Here is a 27549-nt window from a genome sequence, read left to right on the forward strand (position 1 = left end):
ACGGTTCACATATTGCTAAAGCCAGGCTTGGAGAATTTTGAGCATTTCTTTACTATCATGTGAGATGAGTGCAATTGTGCTGTAGTTTGAACATTCTTTGCAATTGACTTTCTTTGGGATTGGAATGAAAACTGACCTTTTCCAGTCCTGTGGCCACTGCTGAGGTTCCCAAATGTGCTGGCATATTGAGTGCAGCACTTTCACAGCATCATCTTTCAGGATTTGAAATAGCTCCACTGGAATTCCATCACCTCCACCAGCTTTGTTCATAGTGATGCTTTCTAAGGCCCACTTGACTTCACATTCCAGGATGTCTGGCTCTAGGTGAGTGATCACACCATCGTGATTATCTGGGTCATGAAGCTCTTTTTTGTATAGTTCTTCTGTCTATTCTTGCCACCTCTTCTTACTATCTTCTGCTTCTGTTAGGTCCATACAATTTCTGTCCTTTATCGAGTCCATCTTTGCATGAAATGTTCCCTTGGTATCTCTATTTTTCTTGAAGAGATCTCTAGTCTTTCCCATTCTGTTGTTTTCCTCTATTTCTTTGCATTGATCACTGGGGAAGGCTTTCTTATCTCTCCTCTGGAACTCTGCATCAAATGGGTATATCCTTCCTTTTCTCCTTTGCTTTTCACTTCTCTTCGTTTCACAGCTATTTGTAAGGCCTCCTCAGACAGCCATTTTGCTTTTTTGCATTTCTTTTTCACGGGGATGGTCTTGATCTCTGTCTCCTGTACAGCGTCATGAACCTCCGTCCATAGTTCATCAGGCACTCTGTCTATCAGATCTAGTCCCTTAAATCTATTTCTCACTTCCACTGTATAATCATAAGGAATTTGATTTAGGTCATACCTGAATGGTTTAGTGGTTTTCCCTACTTTCTTCAGTTTAAGTCTGAATTTGACAATAAGGAGTTCATGATCTGAGCCACAGTCAGCTCCTGGTCTTGTTTTTGCTGACTGTATAGAGCTTCTCCATGTTTGGGTGCAAGGAATATAATCAATCTGATTTCGGTGTTGACCATCTGGTGATGTCCATGTGTAGAGTCTTCTCTTGCATTGTTGGAAGAGGGTGTCTACTATGACCAGTGCATTTTTTTGGCAAAACTCTATTAGCCTTTGCACTGCTTCATTCCGCATTCCAAGGCCAAATTTGCCTGTTGCTCCAGGTGTTTCTTGATTTCCACTTTTGCATTCCAGTCCCATATAATGAAAATGACATTTTTTTTTTGGGTGTTTGTTCTAGAAGGTCTTGTAGGTGTTCATAGAACTGTTCAACTTCAGCTTCTTCAGTGTTACTAGTTGGGGCATAGGCTTGGATTACCATGATATTGAATTGTTTGCCTTGAAATGAACAGAGATCATTCTGTCATTTTTGAGATTGCATCTAAGTCCTGCATTTTGGACTCTTTTCTTGACCATGATGGCTACTCCATTTCTTCTAAGGGATTGCTGCCCACAGTAGTAGATATAATGGTCATCTGAGTTAAATTTACCCATTGCAATCCGTTTTAGTTCGGTGATTCCTAGAATGTCGATGTTCACTCTTACCATCTCCTGTTTGATCACTTCCAATTTGCCTTAATTCATGGACCTGACATTCCAGGTTCCTATGCACTATTGCTCTTTATAGCATCGGACCTTGCTTCTATCACCAGTCACATCTACAACTGGTTGTTGTTTTTACTTTGGCTCCATCCCTTCATTCTTTCTGGAGTTATTTCTCCACTGATCTCCAGTAGCATATTGGGCACTTACTGACCTGGGGAGTTCCTCTTTCAGTATCCTACCATTTTGCCTTTTCATACTGTTCATGGGGTTCTCAAGGCAAGAATACTGAAGTGGCTTGCCATTCCCTTCTCCAGTGGACCACATTCTGTCAGACCTGAGGCCAAACTATCCTTCAAAAGTCAAACTCTTATCCTTCTCCATCAGAGGGCAGACAGACTGAAAGCCACAATCATAGAAAACTAGCCAGTCTAATCACATGAACCACAGCCTTGTCTAACTCAATGAAACTATGAGCCATGCCATGTAGGGCCACCCAAGATGGATGGGTCTTGTTGGAGACTTCTGACAAAATGTGGTCCACTGGAGAAGGGAATGGCAAATCACTTCAGTATTCTTCCCTTGAGAACCCCATAACAGTATGAAAAAGCAAAAAGATAGGACACTGAAAGATGAACTCCTCAGGTCAGTAGGTGCTGAATTAGAATCAGATCATGAACTCCTTATTGCAAAATTCAGACTTCAATTGAAGAAAGTAGGGAAAACCACTAGACCATTCAGGTATGACCTAAATCAAATCCCTTATTATTATTTAGTGGAATTGAGAAATAGATTTAAGGGACTAGATCTGATAGACAGAGTGCCTGATGAACTATGGACAGAGGTTCGTGATATTGTACAGGAGACAGAGATCAAGACCATCTCCAAGAAAAAGAAATGCAAAAACACAAAATGGCTGTCTGAGGAGGACTTACAAATAGCTGTGAAATGAAGAGAAGTGAAAAGCAAAGGAGAAAAGGAAGGATATATCCATTTGATGCAGAGTTCCAAAGAATAGCAAGGAGAGATAAGAAAGCCTTCCCCAGTGAATAGTGCAAAGAAATAGAGCAAAACAACAGAATGGGAAAGACTAGAGATCTCTTCAAGAAAAACAGACATACTAAAGGAACATTTCATACAAAAATGGGCACAATAAAGGACAGAAATTGTATGGACCTAACAGAAGAAGAAGATAGTAAGAAGAGGTAGCAACAATATACAGAACTATACAAAAAAGATCTTAATGACCCAGATAATCACAATGGTGTGATCACTTACCTAGAGCCAGATATCTTGGAATGTGAAGTCATGGGGGCCTTAGAAAGCATTATTATGAACAAAGCTAGTGGAGGTGATGGAAATCCAGTGGAGCTATTTCAAATCCTAAAAGATGATTCTGTGAAAGTGGTGCACTCAATATGCCAGCACATTTGGGAACCTCAGCAGTGGCCACAGGACAGGAAAAGGCCAGTTTTCCTTCAAATCCCAATGAAAGGCAATGGCAAAGAATGTTCAAACTAACACACAATTGCACTCATCTCACACGCTAGTAAGATAATGCTCAAAATTCTCCAAGCCAAGCTTCAATAATATGTGAACCATGAACTTCCAGATGTTCAAGTTTGTTTTATAAAAGGCAGAGGAACCAGAGATCAAATTGCCAACATTCACTGGATCATGGAAAAAACAAGGGAGTTCCAGAAAAACATCTATTTCTGCATTATTGACTATGCCAAAGCCTTTGACTGTGTGGATCACCTCAAACTGTGGAAAATTCTGAAAGAGATGCGAATTCCAGACGACCTGACCTGCCTCTTGAGAAATCTGTATGCAGGTCAGGAAGCAACAGTTAGAACTGGACATGGAACAACAGACTAGTTCCAAATAGGAAAAGGAGTATGTCAAGGCTGTATGTTGTCACCCAGCTTATTTAACTTATATGTACAGTACATCAAGAGAAACACTGGGCTGGATGAAGCACAGGCTGGAATCAAGACTGCCAGGTGAAATATAAGCAACCTCAGATATACAGATGACACCGCTCTTATGGCAGAAAGTAAAGAAGAACTAAAGAGCCTCTTAATGAAAGTAAAAGAGGAGAATCAATAAGTTGGCTTAAAACTCAACATTCAGAAAACTAAGGTCATGGCATTCAGTCCCATCACTTCCAGGCAAATAAATGGGGAAACAGTGGCACACTTTATTTTTGGGGCTCCAAAATTACTGCAGATGCTGACTGCAACCATGAAATTAAAAGACGCTTACTCCTTGAAAGAAAAGTTATGACCAACCTAGACAGTATATTAAAAAGCAAAGACACTACTTTGCCAACAAAGCTCTGTCTAGTCAAAGCTATGGTTTTCCCAGTCATCATGTATGGATGTGGGAATTGGACTGTGAAGAAAGCTGAGAGTCGAAGAATTGATGCTGTTGAACTGTGGTGTTGGAGGAGACTCTTGAGAGTCCCTTGGACTGCAAGGAGATCCAACCAGTCCATCCCAGGGGAAATCTGTCCTGAATATTCATTGGAAGGACTGATGCTGAAGCTGAAACTCCAATACTTTGGCCACTTGATGCGAAGAACTAACTGATTTGAAAAAACCCTGATGCTGGGAAAGATTGAAGGTGGGAGGAGAAGGGGATGATAAAGGATGAGTTGGTTGGATGGCATCACCAACTCAACGGACATGAGTTTGAGTAAAGTCCGGGAGTTGGTGAAGGACAGGGAAGCCTGGCATGCCGCAGTCAGTGGGGTTGCAAAGAGTTGGACTCGAGTGAGCAACTGAATTGAACTGAATGACGATAATAGGAACCTCCTTCAAAAGTTCTCATGCACACACTGCTACACTCAGTGCCCCCAACCCTGCAGCAGGTCACTGCTGACCCACACCTCTGCCAGACTCCTGGACACTCATGGGCAAGTCTGGGTCAGTCTCTTGTGGGGTCACAGCTCTTTCCTCCTGGGTCCTGATGCACACAAGGTTTTATTTGTGCCCTCGAAGAGTCTGTTTCCCCAGTCCTATGTGAGTTTTGGCGGCTCTGTGGTGGGGTTAATGGCAATCTCTTCCAAGAGGGTTTATGCCATACCCAGGTCTCCTGTATCCAGAAGCCCTGCCCTAGTGGCAGGCCACTGCTGACAAATACCTCCACAGGAGACACTCAAACACTCAACACCAGTGGAAAAAGTATGGAGCTTTCATGGGAATTAGGAAAAGATATCCCTCTTCCCCAGATAAGGTCTGTGCACCAAGGAGGCCCTGCTGCCCTGTGCCCAGTGGAAGGGTGGTCAACAGGATCACTTGAGGAGACTGAAAAATATTCCCCACAGCTGAGGGACACCAGAGATTGATGTCTGACTTTCACCTGAGAAGTTGAAAGGTCAAGAGGGCAGGTAGCTGGCTGCTCATAGATAGGTGGGAGAAACTTTCTCTGAGTTTGTTGGAACAGAGAAAACGACATGGAGTTAAGTCCATGCTAAAAGTGCCACATGGAGGGACCTCAGAAGAAAGAGAATGGAGGAGAATTGCCAAATTCTTAGAAGCAGAGGGAGATACAAGCCATGGGCTAGAAGAGAGACATATTTGCCCTCATCAAGGAGAGGGGAGGAGTTCTCAAAATAACATGACCCATGGGATAAAGAGTCAATTTCAGAAATTCGCTAGGTAGAAACCAGCTTCTGACAACACCAGGCAAGTAAGCACTTTCCTGTCACTTCCTCCCCTGCCTCCCACAATTCTTTCTTGATTCACCATGGAAGAGCCAGGAACTATGGTCATCCAGGTCCATGGGTGGAGGAGGAAGAGCAGAAGCAGAGAGGGAGTCAGGCAATCCCTTGCCCTACTCCAGACAACTGAACTGGAGCAGCAGTGGGTATGGCTACATCCTCTTCAGGGAGATGCTTATTTTTAAAGCAAGGTTTGCATGTTTATTATTATACCAAGCGGGGTATATTAAGTACTGAAATGAAACCTTAAATGTTGACTGCTCCCTGTCTGCCTGGTAGACAGTCCCTTGTTTTTTAAGACAGCTCATTTCTCGCTTCTGATTCTGACCTCTCCGTCCAGAACTGACCATTCATCCAGCTTCTTTGCCCTAGCACAGCCCAGGAACACGGAATTTCACTGATTTGGTTGTTTGCATGTCTTTGTTCTCAACCAGCCCATAAACTGTAAGAGGGCAGGTATGACTTATTCAACTCTTTACTACTAGCACCTAGAGCTCATTAGCAGGTAATTGTCTCCCTGTAAAGATACGCTAATGAAAGTAATCTATCTTTTAAAACAAAGAGTTTTTCCAAGAGAGGCTATCATTCAAGCATGTCTTTATTTTTGAGAGATAAGTCATTAAAATAGCAGCCAGTCTGGACCATGCAGTGCAACTGAAAGGACGTTTGTCACAGGTATGGTTGAGGAGGGCCTAGGTGCCCTGCAGGGTTCATGAGAAGATGCTCCGCCATCTCAGAAGTCGAGTGTGTTGTTAGGAGCCTCTTACTCCTTTCTGTGTTTCTTCCCCAGGTTTCTTCAGAAGAAGCATTACCAAAAATGCCGTGTACAAGTGTAAAAATGGGGGCAACTGCGTGATGGACATGTACATGCGAAGGAAGTGCCAAGAGTGTCGACTAAGGAAATGCAAAGAAATGGGAATGTTGGCTGAATGTATGTATACAGGTATTTGCATCAAACAATTAAATTCCACTAAAAATCTCTTAAGGAGGCAGATGTCAGGTAATTCATATAATTAGAATGGTAGGTCAAAAATTGAGGAAGGGACTTAGTAAACCATCTAAGCTCTTGAAGAGAATAATGAACCACTGAAATTGTCCAAATTGTCAGCTGCAGAAGCACTTCATACACCTGAAAGAAATAGCTGTATTTTAGTGTCCATTCTTGCAATGAATTATATGTGAAATGAAGTGGCTTTAACATACAGCCAAAATAGCACGTTTTAATTAGCTACAAAGAATAAGTCTAAAATTTCCTCCAAATATAATTTAATATCCTGCTTACTTATTAATTAGCATACAAATTCACAGCTGTGAGGAAAATTAAAAATGTTTTATAAGGTATAACTGCCTCTGAATTGTCTAGATAGAGTTTTAAACCAAGTCGTTTTATTAAGACTCCTTCTTTGTGCAGCTTTGAACCAATTTGTATAGGTTTACACAGGAAATTAACTACTCCGAGTTTTAATATAATTTGGTCTTTCGATCAGATAAAGAAACACTGTATTAACTGCTGGCTTTGTGAGAAACTGTAATCTTCATCAGAATTTGGAATGCACGCTAGTATGTAACATATTAATTTTTCATCCTGAAAATTCTGCAGACCCCTCAGATTCTGAGATACGTCCTCTTCCTTCTCAAAACACAAATAGACAAACAAACATCACCAAGGAGATGATAACATTCAGAGAGGGAATGCTGCATGAAATAAAAACCTTTGGAAGGTGACTCCAGTTCTATTGTTCCCCAACCATAGGCAACTGGGATGGACCCAAAGAAATAATACGTGCAGGAAGGGGAAAAAATAGGGCAGTGTAAATAATCCAGCTCTGGATAGATGAAAGTTTTATAGTGGCCGATCACAATCTCTTCTTAGCATGTATGAAACAAGAGACTGCGGCAGGGGCTGCGGCTGGAATCCAATCTTACAGTGGAAACACTCGCTTCGATCCTAGGTGGTTCATGTTCCTCATCACTTAAATATGAACCTGCTCCAGCTAAGTCCTGAGGACATTTTTCATGAACCTACCTACAAGAGTCTATAATATTATTTATGAAAACACAGACTCATCCAGCAACAGATACAGGAACTTTTGTATGATCCTGTAAAATACATGCCCTGGACAAAGAAATTCTTGGAGATTTGTTTCATTAACATTGAGAGAATGAGGAAGTCAAATGGGAACATGGGAGATTGCTCTCCACTATTTTAGATTGTTCTGTTTAAGTGAAAATTCATGATGATTTCATATGATTATTCAAAGTGTTAAAGTGTTAGTTGCTCAGTCATGTCCAACTCCGCAACCCCATGGACTGTAGCCTGCCAGGCTTCTCTGTCCATGGAATTCTCTAGGCAAGAATATTGGAGTGGGTAGCTAGTACCTTCTCCAGGGGATCTTCCCTACCCTGAAATCAAACCTGGGTCTCCTGCATTATAGGCAGATTCTTTAACTTTTGAGCCACCAGGGAAGTCCCATGATTATTCAAAAAAAAAAAAAATTTCAAAGTCTCCTGGAGTTATTTTCATCTATAACTATATTCCCAATAATTTATACAATCCTGAAAATTAACAGAACTTTAAGATTTTTCCCTAAAGGATGTTGACATCATTTTACCCAACATATTTACTTCTGTGTTTAATGTGAAATTGAATATACTTCTTACAGGACATTATATAAACATCAATGAAAAATAATATTAATACTATGTTTTGAAACACTAGTTTCTGAGGCCCCCCTAGGCCAGGAAGAGGGTGAGTGTCATTCACCTTCTTTTACTGACTACCTTACATGGGTACAATGCTTTGTTATTACAGATTCTTTGTTTACTCATTTTAAAAAGTGACCTAGTCATTATTTAATCTACAAAAAACTCTATAGGGTAAATATCATTTCCATTTTATCAAGGAAGAAACTGAGACTCACAGGAGATATATTTCTTGCTCAAGGTCAAGTCTTACAGTGTCAGGAGGGCTAGAATCAGCTCAGTGCCAGCTGGCAAAGGAGACCTTTAGAGCTGACTATAGCTCAGCTGCCTTGTGACCACACACATCCAATAGGACTTTCCTTGGATGGTGAAGACTCTGCTTATTTTTTCAGGCTTGCTAACTGAAATTCAGTGTAAATCTAAACGACTGAGAAAAAATGTGAAGCAGCATGCAGATCACGCCATCCATGAAGACAGTGAAGGACGTGACCTGCGACAAGTAACCTCGACAACTAAGTCATGCAGGGTAATGATGGGCCACGGTGTTGGTCAGAACCAGTGGCTGCTGAGCTTCCAGGATGTCATGACGTTGAGCGGGGGGCTTTCAGACGAGGGCTACAGCCACATCAGGATTTCATTTCAAGTGTGCATCAAGTGGATTTCTTCTTTGCTTTTTATTTATTTATTTTAAATATTTATATATTTATTTGGCTGTGCCAAGTCTTAGTTGCAGCAAACAAGATCTTTAGTTGTACCACATGGGATCTAGTTCCCTTACCAGGAATTGAACCCAGGGGTTCAATTCAATGCCTGTGTTGGGGGCATGGAGTCTTAGCCACTGGCCCACCAGGGAAGTCCCTCTTCTTTGCTTTTTAATCAAAAGAGTAATATATGCTTCCACATAAAAATTCAAAAGATAGCAAAAGCCATTCCCTTCTCCAGGGGATCTTCCCAACCCAGGGATCAAACCTGGGTCTCCTGCTTTGCAGGCAGACTCTTGACCATCTGAGCCACATGAAACACAGCAGTAAATACAGGGAAGCCCATGTAAGCATGGATGAAGTAGAGTAAGTGCAAGCTCCCATCTCCTGACTCCATTCCTCTCCTGCTTCCCCAAGTTTGCCAGTGGGAATGGCTTGGGATATAAAGAGGATTTTTTTTAACCACATTTTGATGACATTTTTTCCTTGTCATTGAGAAGGGAGGCTCAGACCAGAAAGGATGTGGATTCAATAGAGGCTTGTGGATTAGTCCTCATGGGGTAAGACAGGGTGAATACCCATCTGTGAATCAATAGAGAAAGGCCATTCCCACCGAGGTCACAAATTACCCAAGAAATCCTTTCAGGATTTCAGACAAAACGGAGGAACAGCATCTTGGATGCTTGGCCAAACATATGATGATGGTGCCCAGGACTTTTGGAAAAATTTTGACTTTCCATTAGTTGAAAAATCAGTAATCTATGATCAGTCAAGTCATACCTTTCTCAATATTATACCACTGTTGAAAATGTCATCCATGTTTAGTTTTTCAGCTATGTTCTGTTGTATTCATTTCAGAAAAAATAATTTTATGTTAAAAGTACAGATGACCCTTAAACAACATGAGGGTGATTAGGGGTACCCACTCTCAGGCAGTTGAAAATCCACATGTCATTTCACATGCTAGCCCTCCAGTAACCTCAGTTCTGTGTCCATGAATTCAAAAACCAACCACAGATTCTGTAGTGCAGCAGAACATGTTTAACAAAAGAAATTCATGCATAAGTGGACCCACATAGTTCAAACCCTGTGTTGTTCAAGGGTCGGCTATATTGCTTTGCTGTTGTGCTTTGTCAATAACACTTTAGTAAAGGAAGCAACGAGTTAACACAATTAGTCTCATCTCACAAAAGATGCTAATCGGAGGGAAAGAGGTGTTTGGGGTCTGAATTGTCCAGATTGATGACTCACTACTTAAGGGGTTGGTAACACTGCTATAAAGGACCAGATATTTTAGGCCTTGGCCACACAGTCTCTGTGAGAACCATTCAACTCCGCAATGGTAGTACAAAAGCAATATAGACAATACACTGAAAAGCAAGTGTAGTTCTGTTGAAATACATTTATAAAACCAGGTGGATTTAGTCTATGGGCTACAGTTGGTTGACCCCTGTTCCACATAACTACATTTACGTGGAGTCTCCATTTTATATGTGGGAAGCTGTTCTTAGTTATGATTAAACTTTGAATTTTCAGTAATTTTGTGAATTGTCTTGATAGGCTTCATATCTAGATTATTATCTCTTCATAAGAAATACATGAAAGGAATATTTTGCTATCCATGTTTTGTAGATAGGAAAATTAGCCACTTTGGACAAATTTAGTGTAATGTGATAGAACTTGTCCAATGGCCCAGAGAAAGCAAGTACACATTGTAACAGAGTGCATGCACAGTTTCTGCCATATTTAGGGCTTTTTTCAACAGTTTCTGCTAGCGGTTTACTCTAGATGAATGTACATATGAGAAACATGCCTGATAACCACCTTCCCTAACACCTTTTATTTTTTTGCCAGTGTAGGAGAAAACTGAACTCACCCCAGATCAACAGAATCTTCTTCATTATATTATGGATTCATATAGCAAGCAGAGGATGCCTCAGGAAATAACAAATAAAATTGTATGTACAATATCTGAAAATTATGTGTTTGAAGTTAATATTTTCTGGAGCTTTGACTACCTTGGAGGTCAAATGTATATATGAATTTGTTACTTTAAAATGATTAGGGCTTAGAATTAACGTTATATTTTAAACTTTTTGCTACATCAAACAAAGAGTAAGTCTCATATTTAGCTTGGTAAAAAGCATTTGTTCTCCAAAGATCTGAAAATATGAGTTGGGTCTTAAATTTTATTATATAAATATGATTCTGTAGTCTAATAATTTTATGTTGATTTCTCTGATCTACTTATTGTTTGCTTTTTTTTCTTAAAATTTAGTTAAAAGAAGAATTCAGCGCAGAAGAAAATTTTCTCATTTTAACTGAAATGGCTACCAGTCATGTACAGGTTCTTGTAGAATTCACAAAAAAACTTCCAGGTATCTTTGCACATACTTACTTCTCTACTATACAGTATTCTTGTGATGTTGAAAGGCAGGTGTCTGTTTATCAATTGAATGGGAGTCATCTCACATCTGCTCTAAATTCATGTGTCTACTACAGACATGAAATGTTAGAGCCAGATCATGTTCCACTCATCAACAAATCATTAATAATAATTCACCAAATGATAGATTAAAAATTGAAACTTTGCAGAATTGTTATTCATCCATTTATTCATCCAATAAGCATTTTTGATACTTATTCTATACTAAGTGAAAGTTGCTCAGTCCTGTCTGACTCTGTGTCTCAACTGCTGTCTCAGATGGTAAAGAATCTGCTTGTAATTTGGGAGACCCAGGTTTGATCCTTGGGTTGGGAAGATTCCCTGGAGAAGGGAATGGCTACCCACTCCAGTTTTCTTGCCTAGAGAATTCCATGGATAAGGGAGCCGGCGGGCTACAGTCCATGGGGTCGCAAAGAGTCAGACACGACTGAGCAGCTAAGACGTTCCCTTTTACTATACTAAGTACCTAACAATTACCTTCAAGTAGAGTAACTAAAGGCCAAAAATTTTTTTTAATGTACACAAAGCACTGTTTGGACAGAGAGAAAGTGGTTCTTAATTGTACCTGAGAAAGACCAGGAGGCTTCAGAAAGAACCTTATTTGATTTGGGTATAAAATAAAAAAGGAGTTTTCCTGGTGATAGGAAAGAAGGGGCATTCCAAGTTGAGAGATCTGCTTGTGAAAATGTAATGAGGCATGAACAAGAATGGGATTATTAGAGATGGGAGAGACAATTCAATGTATCTATGGTGGGCTTCTTGGTTTGACATAAGGCAGATTGGTACCAGACTGATGAGGACATAACTAAAGGATTTAATTCTTATCCCCTGGATGGTAAGGAGTTTTGGTGGCTTTATTTATTTATTTATTTTTGAAGTAGAACATGATGAAATTTATGTCACAGAGATATGATTTTCTTGGGTGTGTATAAGATGGATTTGAAAAGGGAAGCATTGCAGGTAGTCAGAATCAGTTAGTATGTCTACTATACCAATCTAGGTAAAGGGCTTGTGATAAAGCAATGGCAGAGAAAGAGAAGAGGAAATGAAGAGAGACTCAAAAATTGATAGGGCTTGATGAACAGTTGTATGTGGGGGATGAGGGAGAGGGACTTATCCATAATCATTTAGATTGTGTGTGCATGCTCAATCATGTCTGACTCTTTGTGACACCATGGCCTGTAGCCCACCAGGCTCCACAGTCCATGGGATTTTCCAGGCAAGAAGTGGATTGCCACTCCCTTCTCCAGCTGATCTTCCCAACCCAGGGATTTAACCTGAGTCTCCTGCATTGGCAGGCAGATTTTTTTTTATCACTGAGCCACCTTAGAAGCCCCATTTAGATGGTGCCAGTGCATAAACTGGAATTCAAGATTCTTATCTCCCAAAGTTACGCCCCTCCCCACCTCCCATTTTCCAGCTGCATTATCAATGCTAAGTCAATAGGTTTAAGTTGTTCCAGTGTTTTTAAAATATGTTAGTACATTAGAAACCCATGGTCTCGTAGAAAACCATGGTCTCATATATACCTTGTATAGTAGCACAACACTGTAATGTTGTTATAGAAGGTGACTTCTGATGTAGGATTTTAATTAGACATTTAATTTGCTTTCTTTTGCTAGCATTATGCTATTATATTATTAAATGTGTCATAGATAGATATAAGCTTATGCAAAAGTCATAAAACGTGGGGAGAAAGTTCTTGTTATCATTGAAACATTAATATATCTCATTCCTTTATTAACAATGAAAGAGAAACTTAATTTGTTGCATGCTAATTTAGCTAGAGCAATCTTGATCAAAACCAAGATTGTACAAGAGTGGAAACCGGGTGGGGGGTAGAACTGGGACAGGGAGAATGTGACGTTCTTGGTCGCTTATGGGAAGAGGCTTTTCAGTTCAAATGGCCAGTTGGTATTGAACCAAGGAATAACTGAAGAAAAGAAAGAATCCTATTTACAGGAAGGTAGCTTATCTGAAAGCAGTGGCAAGAATCTTTTACACCTCTTCATTTCCAGTGCCTAACATAGTTCCTGAGAGAGAGAAACAATTAATGCATGTGTAAATAATTAATGCATGTTTTATGAGTAAAGTAGAAGGAAAAAAATTTAAGTACAGCAGGAAATTAAAGGCAAGAAAATCTTGAGAAACTAAGAATATTGATTAACAATAACTTTAGAAATGACATTATTATGTATAATAATAATAGTGATATAATACCAGTATGAAAGGGTGTTTTGTGAAAGACGCAGCAAGAGTCTTTCAGCACTTTGAACATAACCTGTGTCAGGCACTATCCAGGGTGCTGGAGACTCAGCAAGGCTTCCGCCCTCAGAGGAGCTCTTAGAGTCTTTAAGGTAGTGACTTTTTTTTTTTTTTTTAAGAGACAGAAAAGACTCAAATTCTTAGAACAGGGGAAGGTTATTCATTACCAATAGGAAAAGAGATGGTTACAGCAGAGCTGCTACTTACAGAAGATGTTCTGAGACTTGCCTTGATCAGGCATTTGTGACACTGAGATGGAAATGAGACTTCAGGACTGATTTTAAGTTTCTGGGTTATATTTTAGGAAGAGAAACAAAGGGGCATAGCTTCTAAAAGTGTGATTCAGAATCTTGGGTAGGAGGTAGACAGGGAATATAATTTGAAAAAGCGTACTCTTTACTCTCACAATCTGATTTTATACTTGGGAAAAATACAAATTATGGAAAAGGATTTAAATGTTTGCTTATCAATGGGGCGATAAATTTAAAAGATTAATGGACTTTGATAAAAAAAAATTCCTACCTTTCCAAACCTCCTTAAAATCATACCTCATAGATCTGGGCTATCTCAGAAGGCAGGCTCAGCAGGCAGGCAAAGAAGGAATCTTTCACTTCATTTTTAAAGTTTTAGATGGAAAAACTCTGAATAAATTGGTGTCCATTGTAAGTAATTCAATCACCTGACTCAAACAATGCAGAAATATATGGAGCAGAAAGTTAGGGTTAGAAAGTCCCCTCTTCACTCACCTGTATCATCTTTATTCTAGGCCATGATTAATAGAAGTCTGGTTTGATTGCTTTCACATATTTTTATCTCTACAAACATGCACATACACAGGTTTTTTAACATTTATGAGATCATAAAATATATATATATTTTTAAGCATCTATGATTTTCACATGTCCATATGTATAAATCAGTCTCATGCTTTTAAGAACTGCATGGTATTCTATTGTAATAATGATAGTTAACATTATTTAAGTACTTACTGTATGTCAAAACCTGTACTAAGCATTTAATGCAATTGCTTCATTAATACTTCTGCCAATCCTAAGGAGCAAGTACTTTTATAATCCCCATTTTGGAGATGAGGAAAGCGAGGCACTAAGGTTATGTTTCCTAATATCACAAAGATAGCAACTGTCAGAGACAGAATTTTATTCCAGGCAACCTGATTTTAGAGACCTTATTTTATACTGTCCTCCATACTGTCATATTTTATACTGATTTACCATAATTTATTTAGGTAATCACCATTAATGGACTCTTGCTATGTTTTCAGTTCTTCAATTCATTCATTTATTCATTAAGCAAGTATTTTTGAATGCCTGCCATCAATGTAGTGACTTTTCATTCTTGGCATTACTCTCTTCTGTGAATTCTGTTGCTCTTTAATGCTTTTCCAGAGCATTTAGACTCTGATGGCATTAGTTTATTTCTGCCTGTATTCATGTGTCCATGTGTGTCTGAGTATTAATACATATATGCACACGAGTTTGTGTTTGTTTTCCATTCATTCAGTCATTATAAAATTATTTAGCAAGTAATTCTTGGATACAAGTTATATGTCAGGCACTTGGAACAAAAATGAATGAAACAGGCAAAGTTTCTGTCTTCAAAGTTTATACTCTAGGAGAGTGGCAGACGATTAACAAATAAGCCAGTAATCCTATAGTATCATGTCAGCCAGTGTTAAGTTCTATGAATGAAGATAAAGAAGGTAGGGACTAGTGAGTGCTGGGAAGTACTATTTTAGGTAGGGTCACCTTGAAGCAGAGACTTGCCTACAGTGAGGGAGTGAGGCATGGGAATAGTTGGAGAAGAGCAAATGCCCTGAAGCAAAATTAGACTTGTGGGCTCACAGCAGAAGCAGGAGTCAGTGTGGCTGGAGCTCAATGACTGAAGAGGAGGTGATGAAGGAGAAAGTGAGGTCAACGAGGCTGCTGGGGACTGCAGCCTATAAGCCCGCATAAGGACTTTGAATTTTCCGGGCAGCATTGTATTTCTTCAGGTCATCAGTTCTTTCCCATACTTCTCTTATTTTCCCTACCCTGCATGGGCAGTGCTGAGCTCAGAGCAGACACCTCAATGTGACCCTGATTGTGTTTTTGGCAAGGAGGGTAGAATGCCGCTTCTTCACATAGATTAAAGACTCATGAGTTGGTCAAATATTCATTTAAACCTCTGGGTACATGTAAAATGTTTTCTGGCTTGTGGATACTTCCATTCTACAGAGTCAAGCCTCTCTGACCCTTTCTGACGTGACTAAAATAATGGTTCAGAAACAGTACACTTTGTCTCCAGTATTTCATCTGAATCAGCCTGTGTCTTCCATAGTATACAAGCATATATATTTGGTGTAGACCTGATATCCTTTTTTGCCCAACTCATTGAACAAATCCTGCTCAATGAATATAAAACTCAGCTTCTATTTGGGGAATATAACAGATACTTATTAACTCAATTTGGCTACTCAGTCTTAAACAATTACAAAGTCACTTTATGGAAATTATCTGTCAGTGGGGATGGTGAAATATTGTTATGCTGCTGCTGCTGCTGCTGAGTCGCTTCAGTCGTGTCCGACTCTGTGCGACCCCACAGACGGCAGCCTCCTAGGCTCCCCCATCCCTGGGATTCTCCAGGCAAGAACACTGGAGTGGGTTGCCATTTCCTTCTCCAATGCATGAAAGTGAAAAGCGAAAGTGAATTCGCTCAGTCGTGCCCGACTCTTTGCGACCCCATGGACTGCAGCCTACCAGGCTTCTCCGTCCATGGGGTTTTCCAGGCAAGAGTGCTGGAGTGGGGTGCCATTGCCTTCTCCAGAAATATTGTTATAGAACATTCAATTTTTGATACTGATTTGATTATCATCTTCATTCAGGATTTCAGACATTGGACCATGAAGATCAGATTGCTTTGCTGAAAGGGTCTGCAGTTGAAGCTATGTTTCTCCGTTCAGCTGAGATTTTCAGTAAGAAACTTCCAGCTGGACATACTGACCTATTGGAAGAAAGAATTCGAAAGAGTGGTAAGTAATTTGGTTAATGGTAAAAAGCATTTGTTCCTGCAAGTAAGAATTTGAATATGCCATGAAGGCAGGCCTCTTGCCTGTCTTATGTAATTTATGCCCATTGTGACTAGCATGGAAAATGACACAAAAAAGAAAAGATGCAATTTAAATAGATGCAAATTTTGTGACTTGGTTCAAAAATTCTTGTTGTAATAGCAAAATACCAAAAATACTCTTTTCACTGCATTAAGATGAAGGACCAAAGGCGAAATTTTTTTAAATATTGGAAAATTAATATGATTTTTAAAATAACATAAAGGAGTGGGGATTATTCAGTCTAAAAAAAGATCCATTTATTCAGAAACTTCAGCTATGAATGACTGTGTATCAAGCTATTAATCTATCTCAGTTCAAAGCCAAATAAGAAACAATACCAATAGCAGCATTTATACATCATTTATTGGGTTTCAGACACTGTTCTAAATATATACTGGTTCCTCAAATCCTCACAAAAATCCTTTAAGTACTATTATTCTTCCCATTTTATAGATGAAAAAACTAAGAGAGTGGTTGAATAATTTTTTCAGAGATAGACAGGAAGCCTGACTTCAGAAGCCACATGTCCTAACCACTATACTTCACTGCCTCTCAGATGAACTAATGAATGAATCACACAGTTTAACTTACTATGGAGGAATACTGTGATGGGGAGGTATGGAAATGAGAATGTATGGTCTTTGTCTTCGGGGAACTCACAGACGAGTGGAGAAGTAAGGTGTATAAGCAAGTGATTCCAAAGGAGTGTAAGGAATATGTATGTAAAATGAAGTTGAAGCCTAAAGATGTGCCTCCCTTCTGCCAAATCTTCCTGCTGAGTCAGAAAAGGCATGTAAAATTACAGTTGAATCATAGAGAATGGTTATGAACTTGTCAAGCCACAAAAGTCTGAAAAAGGCATTCCAAGAGATAGAGCCTTTACAATATAATAATATAGAAATTGCAGGTACAAAGATGTGGAGAAATGAGAGAGCATCCATGTATAGGACTGACAAATACCTTGATATTGCTGCCAGACAATATTTGTGGAGCTGAAAATGCAGTGCAGTGAATGCTAGATTATTAAGGATGTTGAATGCCACAAAAGTAGCTTTAGTTCTTATGTAATTGGGATTCTTGGTAATATTCTGAACAGATACGATATGACCATAAAAGTACTACGGAAAGATCTTTATTGTGAAAGAAGATTTGGGGGAATTAAGACAAGTAGCAGGTCTCTGTAAAGAGACCAATGCAATAACCAGGTGAGAAAACATGAGGGTCTTATAGACTAAAAATATGTAGTGATCAAAAAGAAAAAACCTTACTTGATAACAGAAGTTACAGAACTTGTAATACTGCAAATTTCAGAAAAGTTCAAGAATGAAGTCTTCTAGAACAGTCTGTATAAAGAAACATGTATGCCTCTGGCTCATAAGATACTTTACCCAGACATCAGCCACATATTGTGACAATGAAAACCATCCGAATTCATGTGCTGCTTCCTATTTTTAATCTACAGTGATGCTTCCATTTATTAATATTTATGAATTTGTATCCCCCAGTGGATTTTCAGAACATTGCCTTTTCCCCACACCATATAAAAACCTGATCTTGCAAGATGACCTTTCAGAATAACTTTATTTTTATGCAAATATAATACATTCTTATTTCTATTGTATGTTTAATTCCAGAATAGCATAACATTTCAAAGTTACCCTGTTTAAGCATACAGAGCTCTTTAAAGAATATAATGTGAAATTTCTTTTCCTGTTCTCCAAATTCATACTCTTTTGTTTGCTATTATTAAATCCCATTACATCCACTAAGATGCTGTCTCCCAAGATACATTTACCTAGTGAGGATTACAGTGTTTATTTATGTTAATTGAGGCTTCAGAATATATTTCTGGCACAACCTGTGGCTGAGTTTTTTGCACAGTTCTAGTGCATCAGGTTTTTATTCCTAATGTGGTATTATGTAAAATTCATTTATAACCTGGAATTTTTAATAAAAATAGGAATAATCATATGATACCATAAAATATGATAGAACTGAAAAGGGCTTGCTGATACTAATTAGTTTACATTTTTACATTAAGGTAATCAGCAATAACTTCTCACAGACTTAACAACTTGTTCTGTTATGTTCACTTCAAATTGAAATAACCTCTGAAAACTATAGTGTTTTTTGGCCTTTTTTGATTACCCACAACAGACATAAGTAAAATATTCAATTCAGCAAGTGTTTATCAAGATGACAATATACCTTGTGATTGTGCAATGGTTTGCTTTTACAGGCATCATCTTCTTAGTATTTCCAATGGCCTCTAAAGGTGAGGGCTATGTTCCTATACTATTATTGGGGAAAGGCTTACATGGGCTGAGTGACCTGCCCAAGGTCATACAGCTAATCAGCAGACTATCAGGAGATGAACACAGGTGTTCTATTCAAAGCCCAGCAGTATTCTATACATTGTACCTGTCACTTGCTAAGATCTAATATTTCCCCAGCTACTAGCTGGTAGGGAATATAAAGACCCACTAAGACATGGTTCTTCCCCTTTGGTTGAGTGAGAAGGCACAAGCAGCATCTATCAATCTGAAATTGCATTTAAGCAAAAAATAGAATGGAGACAATGAGGTCAGAGGAAAGAGAGATGCTTATTAGAGTGATAAAGTTGTTGTAGCATAGTAAAGCATACCGTATATAGTATATTTTTTCTACTTTTTAAATATATATGATTTTGCTGCTTTAACTTTGGCAACTTACACAAAATGAAAATCGTTATAAAAGCTAAATTCTCTAATGAAGCAGACTTAAACTGTCAGTTCATAGACTGTCTTTGAAAGAAAGGTTGGAAATGTACAGAGACAAATGACAGAATATTTATAAGAAAGTTTTAATTCTTAAACTTTAGAAATCTTACAACTTCTCATGCTGCTTTTCAAAGTGGTCACATGATAATTTTGGCATGGGACAAATTTGGGGGTCAAATTATAGTAAGAAACCCCTTCAAAGTAAGAGATAGTATTAAAGTAACACAAGTGTCAATATTTCCATTGCCCCTCAGCAGTATTCCCCAAGCCTGTTTTACTTGTCCAGTTTGGGAATTATGTATTTATTTATGCGTTTGTCTCCTCCATCAATCTGTGCACTGCTTGAGGACTGTTCCCAGCACTAACACAGTGCCTGGCACAGACAAGGTGCACAAAAATCGGTGAATTCGGTTGAGATGAATCCGAAATTTGACAGTCCAAACCCTGGCAACTCCTAAGCACCATTATCCTAAGATAAATTTTAGCCACTCAGACTATTGGAAAGTATTAAATATCTTAAATATTTTAATCAAGGCAACAGTATGGCAAAAATGACTCACTGAGTGGAGGTTAGCAATTGAAAGAGGCCAAGGTCCAATCTCTTAGCACCACAGGAATATTTCCATTGTCTGAATGGCATCCTTTCTCCTAGTACATCTCACAGCTATGTAACCTTCATTGCTAGGAACAAACAAAACATAATATTGCATAATTTAATAAGCATTTATTAATCTCCTACTGTGTCTCCAGTAGGATGCTAGTTTCTAAGGACACAGATATGAATAAGAAACATCTTTATTGGTCAGGCAGTGTGCCAAGCACTGGGGATAGAGCAGTTGACTCCTGTTTTTATAAAATGTAGATGGTATTTCACACTCTAATGGAAGGGAGAGATTTGAATTGTGAGAGGTGCAATAGAATTGAACATAGAGGAGGACACAACAAATTTTGCTTCAAAATGACAGGAAAAGCTCCACAAAAAAAGCAAAATTTGAACTTGGCCTTGAAATATGAGTAGGGTGTCCTAGCCAAATGAAGATGCCTTGTATATGTGCATTTGTGTTTGATACACACACACATACCTCTGTTTTATTTTTGCTCCCAATTAAAACTAGGAAGTTAATTAGGAAATAAAGACATTTACATTTAAAGTAACTTTAAAGAGCATAGTGTTAATTCTATCACATGGTTATTCTCTCAGAGAATATTTATCATTGGAAAAATAATTTATCAATCACAGACTTTTTTAAGGAAAACAAAAAAACAGAGAAACAGAAACTGATTTTTTTTTACGACTAACATTTTCATGGTAGGCTTTGTGATTAAATTAGAAAATAGCCCCCTCTTGTGACCAAAAATCAACTAATTGGACTTAGAACAAGTTTCTGGAGGAGGAAGCAGGAAAACAAGAAAAGACTGCCCCTTCAGGATGATGCTGTTGTTACATTGCTTATGTTAGAAATTGCTGGCTCAGAAATACTTAAAGCATCTCTTTGTTTATGCTGGCGTGATTAATTCTGATCATCCACTCTAATTCCAAAACCAACTTTATATTTATCTATCCTGTAGGAAAATAATTTTTTAAACTCTTCTATTATTTATTTTCTACATTTTCTCTATGTTCACTGTTGGTCTTTACAATGAACATTTACAAGATGAACATTTTTAATAAACATTTTAACCTGTTTTCTCTCCCCAAATTACCAGTTGCAATTAGATAGCTAATGGTATCATCTTTGGAAGGTGAAAGGGATTTAGGAAAACAAAATAAGAAATGAGGTAGTCAAAGATGATTTCATAAATATTTTCAAATCAGTTTCCTGCTTCCCTGGTAGCTCAGTTCATAAAGAATCTGCCTGCAATGCAGGAGATGGGGGTTCAGTCCCTGGGTTGGGAGGATCCCCTGGAGAAGGAAATGGCAATCCACTCCAGTATTCTGAGCATGTCAGGACTAGAGCCTGACAGGCTATAGTCCATGGGATCACAAGAGTCGGACACGACTTAGCGACTAAACCACCACCAACCTTATCTCCAAACCTTTATGTATTATTTAAAATAGTGACAGTCGTGAGTTATTTTAGGTAACTGCAACTGAAGAGTATAGTACTCAAATATAGAAGACTGCCATTTCTCAAAAGTGAAGAAGAGTGGCCTTATTAACAAATACAGATCTTACTTAGCTTTAATACCCAGAAAAATACTGAGGCAAATCACTGATCAGCCAGTTTGTATTCATCTCTAGCAAACTGCAGAATGCAAAAACAAAACAAAAAGCAAAAATACAGCTTTGTAAATACAAAAGTACATGAGCTTAATCAAAGATTAAGATGGAACGAATGTATTGACCCAATTTCCTGAATAATGACAATAATAGTTCTTATTATGATTATTTGCTCTAACATTTATGAGGGTTTAACATTTACTGAGAGTTTACCATGAGCCAGGCAGGATGCTGCATCTGAGCTGGTGGCTCAGATGGTAAAGAATTTGCCTGCAATGCAGGAGATCTGGGTTCTATCCCTAGGTCAGGAAGATCCCCTGAAGGAAGTAATGGCAACCCACTCCAGTGTTCTTGCCTGGAGAATTCCACGGACAGAGGAGCCTGGAGGGCTACGGTCCGTGGGGTTGCAAAGAGTCAGACACTACTGAACGACTAACATTTTCACTTTCACTGTACTAAGTACCTAACAATTACCTTCAAGTAGAGTGACTAAAGCCTAGGCATGGTGCTAAGAACTCTACATATTTTATCTCATATAATACTATTGTTACAATTCACATTTCACAGATGAGGAAACTGAGGCTTAAAGAGTTTAAGTAATGTGCCCAAGATCAAGTCATAGGTCAGCTTTTAGACTCAGACTTACTACCTCTTTAACTACTATGTCTGTTGGCAACCAGGACTAGTAGTCCCAGCCTACATACTCCAGCCATCTGAATTTTAAGTTGTATCTAGCTTGATCATGGGCATTCACTTCAATCTGTAATAGCTGGATAGAGGGCAGTCTTCCACACGATGTCACCCCCAAGTTGTTCAACAAAGACACTATTGTTAAGAGAGCCCACTGGGGTCGATTAAGCATTGAAGGGGAGAAAAGTGCTATTTTGACTAAAAAAGAGAAAGGCCAGGGATTCTATTTGAGAAGATTCTTCAGATTCATCTAAAAATGAGGATTCAGACTTTCTGAGCCTGTGAAATGTACTATTAGATGATAATTATACTCTTTTTAGCATTTGGAGTCCAATTTTACTTGGTATGTTTCGACCTAAGCTCTAAGGCTTTAGGTCTAGTTTGGGATGAAATAGAGTTGTCTATTGTGAACCAATTCTGGGAAATTCAGTCTCATCTTAATTCATCCATAAGTCACAACACAAACTTTCTTTTTTTTCTTTCTGCACAATTCCCTAATCAAAGCTTTTCTGGAGTGGGGCCAAACACAGAACAGGCCCCAAACTAATTGCTCTTGAATGACTGGAGGAAATGGCACAAAGGAATCTTAAATTATGAAAAGGAGTAAGTTATAAAGGATGAGGAGGGTATTGCAAGCAGAGAAAATAACATGTACAAAACTGAGCAATAAGAATTGTTTAGGGAACTCCAAGTGCCTGAACACAGCTGGAGTAAAGGTTGTGTGATAGAAAGATGGGACCCCTTAGCCACAACTAACAGCCAGGACTGTGAGGCCTACTAGCTTTAGTTTGAATCCTGGTCCCACTTTTCACCAGCTGTGTGTCTGGTCAAGTTATGTAACCTCTCTGTGCTCATCTTATGGGGTGTTAGATTAAATGATTCCCAGTGCAAGAAGTGCACCTAATACATAGTGAGTACTCAAATGTTAACTTCTGTTGTTATCATGTGGGTGAGTAGTCAGCGGTGGGAAAGGCCAGGGACAGGGCCTAGAGTTTCTTATGTAAAAAGGAAGACATTTATGCCAAAACCATGGAGAGATTTTGAAGGTTTGAAAGAATTGGGGAGACACGGTGTGGTTTGAATTTTAGAAGGGTGATTCAGGGATGGATTGAAAGGGACCACACTGAAAACAGGAAGACCAGTGAGGAGGCAAGTGGAGTAATCCAGATGAAAACAATTAAAAAGTTAAACTAGGTCAACCAGGTGCCAAGTGAGAGTTAGCTGGTCAAATCCAGGGGACTCAGCACCGGACTGAGTTAGAGGGAGGCTGAATCTTGGTTACCAGGTAGAGACAATTGGGTGGGTGAGGATACCAGCCACTAAGAATGGGAACATCAGGAAAGAAGTGGATTTGGAGGAAGACAAGGAATTTAGTTCTGTACATGGTGTCTTTGCTTTTGGACATGCTGAGTTTGAAGAGAGAAACCAAGTACCATTGCCTGGTAGGCAGTGGATAAACGGTTTGATACTTCAGAGAGAGATGGGAACTCTGTAAAGAACTCTAGCCAATGTATTAAGTAGAGTTTATACTTCCGGACTAAAGAACAATAATTTTTTGTTAGTTAAGATGCTGTCTATGTCTTGATTATAGATAGTGATATTTAAAAGATTAACCAAGCCCCATCTAGAACACAGTGAAGTTCAGAGATTCTTTTGGTAATTCAAGAATATTGTCACAAAGTTGTGACTAAAACAAAGGCACAGTCAAGATCAAAGATAAATCATTGATTAGTTTATATTTTAAGAATTTTGTTAACTGATCTTTTTTGCAGTGTCTCACCTTTAACGGGGATATTTATATATAGTCATTATTTAAATGTATACATATGGATATAAATATTGTCTGTGTGTGTATAATGTGTTTGTAGTTTTACACTTTTCAGTCATTCAAAAATTTTATTATGCCTCTGCAATTTTTCAACTTTCCCCCATAGGTATCTCTGATGAATATATAACGCCTATGTTTAGCTTTTATAAAAGTATTGCTGAATTGAAAATGACTCAAGAAGAGTATGCTCTGCTTACAGCAATTGTTATCCTCTCTCCAGGTAATTTCAATGTTATATCTTTATTTTTATCCCATTTTTCGGTTTTCCTCTCAAGGATAGTAGGAATATTAAGGAAAATCTTGGATAAAAAACAAAGAGAAAGTAAAATGGCCTATAATTCCATCACTCAAATTGAACCATTGTTAACATTTCAGTGTAGTTCTTCTCAGCCTTTTTCTGAACATCATGCTCATTCATTTAATAATTGCATTTTGAACACCTTTATACACTAAACATGTTTCCAGACATTGCGGGATATAGCAGCAGCAAAGAAACAGGCAGGATGTAGTTCACATCCTAGCAGAGGGAGAAAGACAATGAATAAAGAAACAAACAAAAAGAATTTTCAGAGAGTGGTAATACTACAAAAAAAATTAAGATGTCATATAAGGAAAGAAAGTGGCAGCAAAATGCTGTTGTAATCACTAGTCAGGGAAGGCTCATCTAAAGGGTTGCAATTTGAGCAGGCCATAAATGAAACTATTACTTTTTTAAAGTAATAAAGAATATACTGTCTTTATACTTTTCCCATGTCATTAAAAATCATACTGGTAGAATTTTGTTGCAATATGTACATCATGTTGTATGATGTATAATCATTTACTCAGTTGTTACCATGTTTGGATATTCAAGATGTTTCCAGATTTGTCATTACTCTTGTTTTAAACAATGTTGAAATGAATCTCTGTACATAAAATTTGTCTATATTTTTTGATTAACTATTTGGGAATAAGTAATGTCATGTTCCTGATTTGTAAAGCTAATTACAGTGTTAAGCTTAAACCATTTTAATCTATGATACTGTGGCAGGTGCTATTGATAGTTGTTTCTTTGTTTTACCATGAGAAATTATAATTTTAGAAAGAATGACCCAGAAATTCCACTCCTCAGAATATACTCACCACAGATGACACTTACGTCTGTTCTTGGGGTTACCTTCTGGGTGCATTCGTCACCAAGCCCAAGCTCGCACTGCTCCTCACATGGTGGTCCGAAAAATCAAGAGATGAGTTGTTAGGATAAGGAACAGCAACTTTCTATGGAAAGCCAGCAGACTAGGGTGGTGGACTAATGTTCCAAAGAACCATCTCACCCAAGTTAGAATTCAGGCTTCTTTTATAATAAAATTGGAGGGGGTGTGGTTGCTTGCTGCAAACTTCTTGGTGCTAGAATCCTTTGCTCTTGCAGCTGTTCAGGTAGGTCTGGTTATAATGTTCCTATAAACCTCCAACAAGACAAACGTTGTTCTCTGTTCTGCAACATTTTATCTCTAAATGAATGGAAAAGTGTCTTACCTTTAAAGGTCAGAGCCTTGAGAATGGGTTATTCTGTATATTTCAGGCTCAAGGCAACATTCTATTACAAAGTGTAGAGTTAAAATGACTAAGCACAGGTAACAGAGCATACAGTTTAAAACCAAAGGGTAGTGTGAAGTCTTTCCTGAACACATTGATTGGAAGAATTAGTCAGGCCTCTGGGAGCAGTTGCAGAAGGAAATGGCAACCCACTCCAGTGTTCTTGCCTGGAGAATCCCAGGGACGGAGGAGCCTGGTGGGCTGCCATCTATGGGGTCGCACTGAAGCGACTTAGCAGCAGCAGCAGCAGCTGGGGGGCAGTAAAGGTTTTATAGCTTGATCTAATTGTGTTTTATAGCTTGATCTAATTACAGGAGTATATATACATATGTGTAAAAATTCATCAATATGAATACTTTGCCCATTTTAAGTATACGGTATTTGTAAGTTACAGTTCAAAAAAAGTTAACCTTGCTGTAATTATGCCAAATTTTTACTTTTCCACTTTTTTTGTCATTTTATTTTGAACTTGAAAAACAGACAGACAATACATAAAGGACAGAGAGGCAGTAGAGAAGCTTCAGGAACCATTGCTTGATGTGCTACAAAAGTTATGTAAAATTCATCAGCCTGAGAATCCTCAACATTTTGCCTGTCTTCTGGGTCGCCTGACTGAGTTGAGGACATTCAACCATCACCACGCAGACATGCTTATGTCATGGAGAGTGAATGACCACAAGTTTACCCCACTTCTCTGTGAAATCTGGGATGTGCAGTGATGAGCACTGCAGAGGCAGGATCCAGCTCTTCATTTTCCTGATATAAATCTGATACATAACTTTCTTTTATTGCATTTGTACCTGGCTTCATGCCAGAATTTTTCTCTATATTTATGTGGTAGTTATATAACCCTAGCAATTGTAAATATGGGGCTAGGTTGAAATACTCTCTCTGTATTGTATTTTACAAAGCTTCAGGGAATTTTTCATTCAAATTGGCTTGCCCTGTTTGCCAAATTACATTAATCATTACTGTAAGTCTGTTGAAATAGGGGAAGCTCTCACTTTGCTCTTCATCTTATCTTATTGCATATATTTTATTAAAGAGTTGTGTTCAATTTGGGCAATAAACCGAACATAATGGCAACAGGCTTTTCTTTGGGAACAAACTTTGAAAAATAGACAAACATTTCTTTAAACAATGAATGGCATCCTATTGAGTCTGAGGGGGTAATTTCCACAAAGATAAACTCCTACAACATAAATAGTGCTTTTCTCATCCCCGGAGGTCCTGGTGAATATTCATTCATTTGTGATAGCCCTTTGATAATTTCTTATTCTTCAAAGTTCACAGAGCATAGCATACAGAAGAGTTAATGATTCTCACATAAAATATTCCATCAAGCAATTTCTTTCCCTACTTAAGGTCCTGAGGTGGCATTTACAAATTCAGAGTATGCAGATAACTCCAGTGATGGGACATTCCCTTTTCTCTCGTAAAAGTGCTCTCTACTGGCTTTAGTGCATGTAATTACTCATTTTCATTTATTTGTTTGTTTTGCTTTTGGAAAACACTCCTTCAGCTGGGTGCACAGCTGTGTATACTTCCCCTAAAGCAGGAATTAGTTCATTTCCTTCCTTCATTGTTATATTGTTGCATTCTTCTCCCCACCATCCTTCAGTAAATATAATAAAACACCTTCTGTAAGTAATGAGTTTACATGTCCCTTACTCCTGAAATCAGCCAAATTGGAGCTTGCTTAGCAGCAGAGAGTTTTTAGTTTTAAAATATTAAGGCAATCCTGAAGTTCTAACAAAGGCTAGTCAGTAGAGAAGGGAGTGAGTTGGGGCTAACATTAGTTGAATTCCATTTGTTTCAACAAGAAAAATGACTTGAGTCTGCACTAAGTAAAATCTTTATGCTAATCTCCATGGGAGAAATAAAGATGATTAAGACCCAGTAACTGCCTGGAGGGGCTTAAAAGAAAAGCAGAGGAAAGTGCTGTGGGCTTACCTGGGAAAATCTCATGGAGGAGGTGACA

The 27549-nt window shown here is 38.5% G+C and overlaps 1 protein-coding gene across 6 annotated transcripts in view; it reads left to right on the plus strand.

Moving 5' to 3' along the window:
* The window catches only part of NR1H4 (nuclear receptor subfamily 1 group H member 4), a 79929-nt gene extending 52740 nt beyond the window's left edge, over positions 1-27189 (plus strand). For 4 of the 6 annotated variants that reach the window (XM_068969925.1, XM_068969926.1, XM_068969928.1 and 1 more), the window contains 7 exons: positions 6065-6217; positions 8370-8503; positions 10538-10636; positions 10957-11056; positions 16271-16417; positions 24100-24213; positions 26049-27189. In XM_068969925.1, coding sequence (XP_068826026.1) covers positions 6065-6217; positions 8370-8503; positions 10538-10636; positions 10957-11056; positions 16271-16417; positions 24100-24213; positions 26049-26287 — 986 coding nt within the window. In that variant the 3' untranslated portion in view covers positions 26288-27189. The remainder of the gene's footprint in view (positions 1-6064; positions 6218-8369; positions 8504-10537; positions 10637-10956; positions 11057-16270; positions 16418-24099; positions 24214-26048) is intronic. The other 2 variants (XM_068969927.1, XM_068969924.1) reach the window with 1 other exon arrangement.
* Positions 27190-27549: the final 360 nt, after the last annotated feature.

This window comes from Capricornis sumatraensis, chromosome 4 (genome assembly GCF_032405125.1).
Source record: "Capricornis sumatraensis isolate serow.1 chromosome 4, serow.2, whole genome shotgun sequence".
NCBI lineage: Eukaryota > Metazoa > Chordata > Mammalia > Artiodactyla > Bovidae > Capricornis > Capricornis sumatraensis.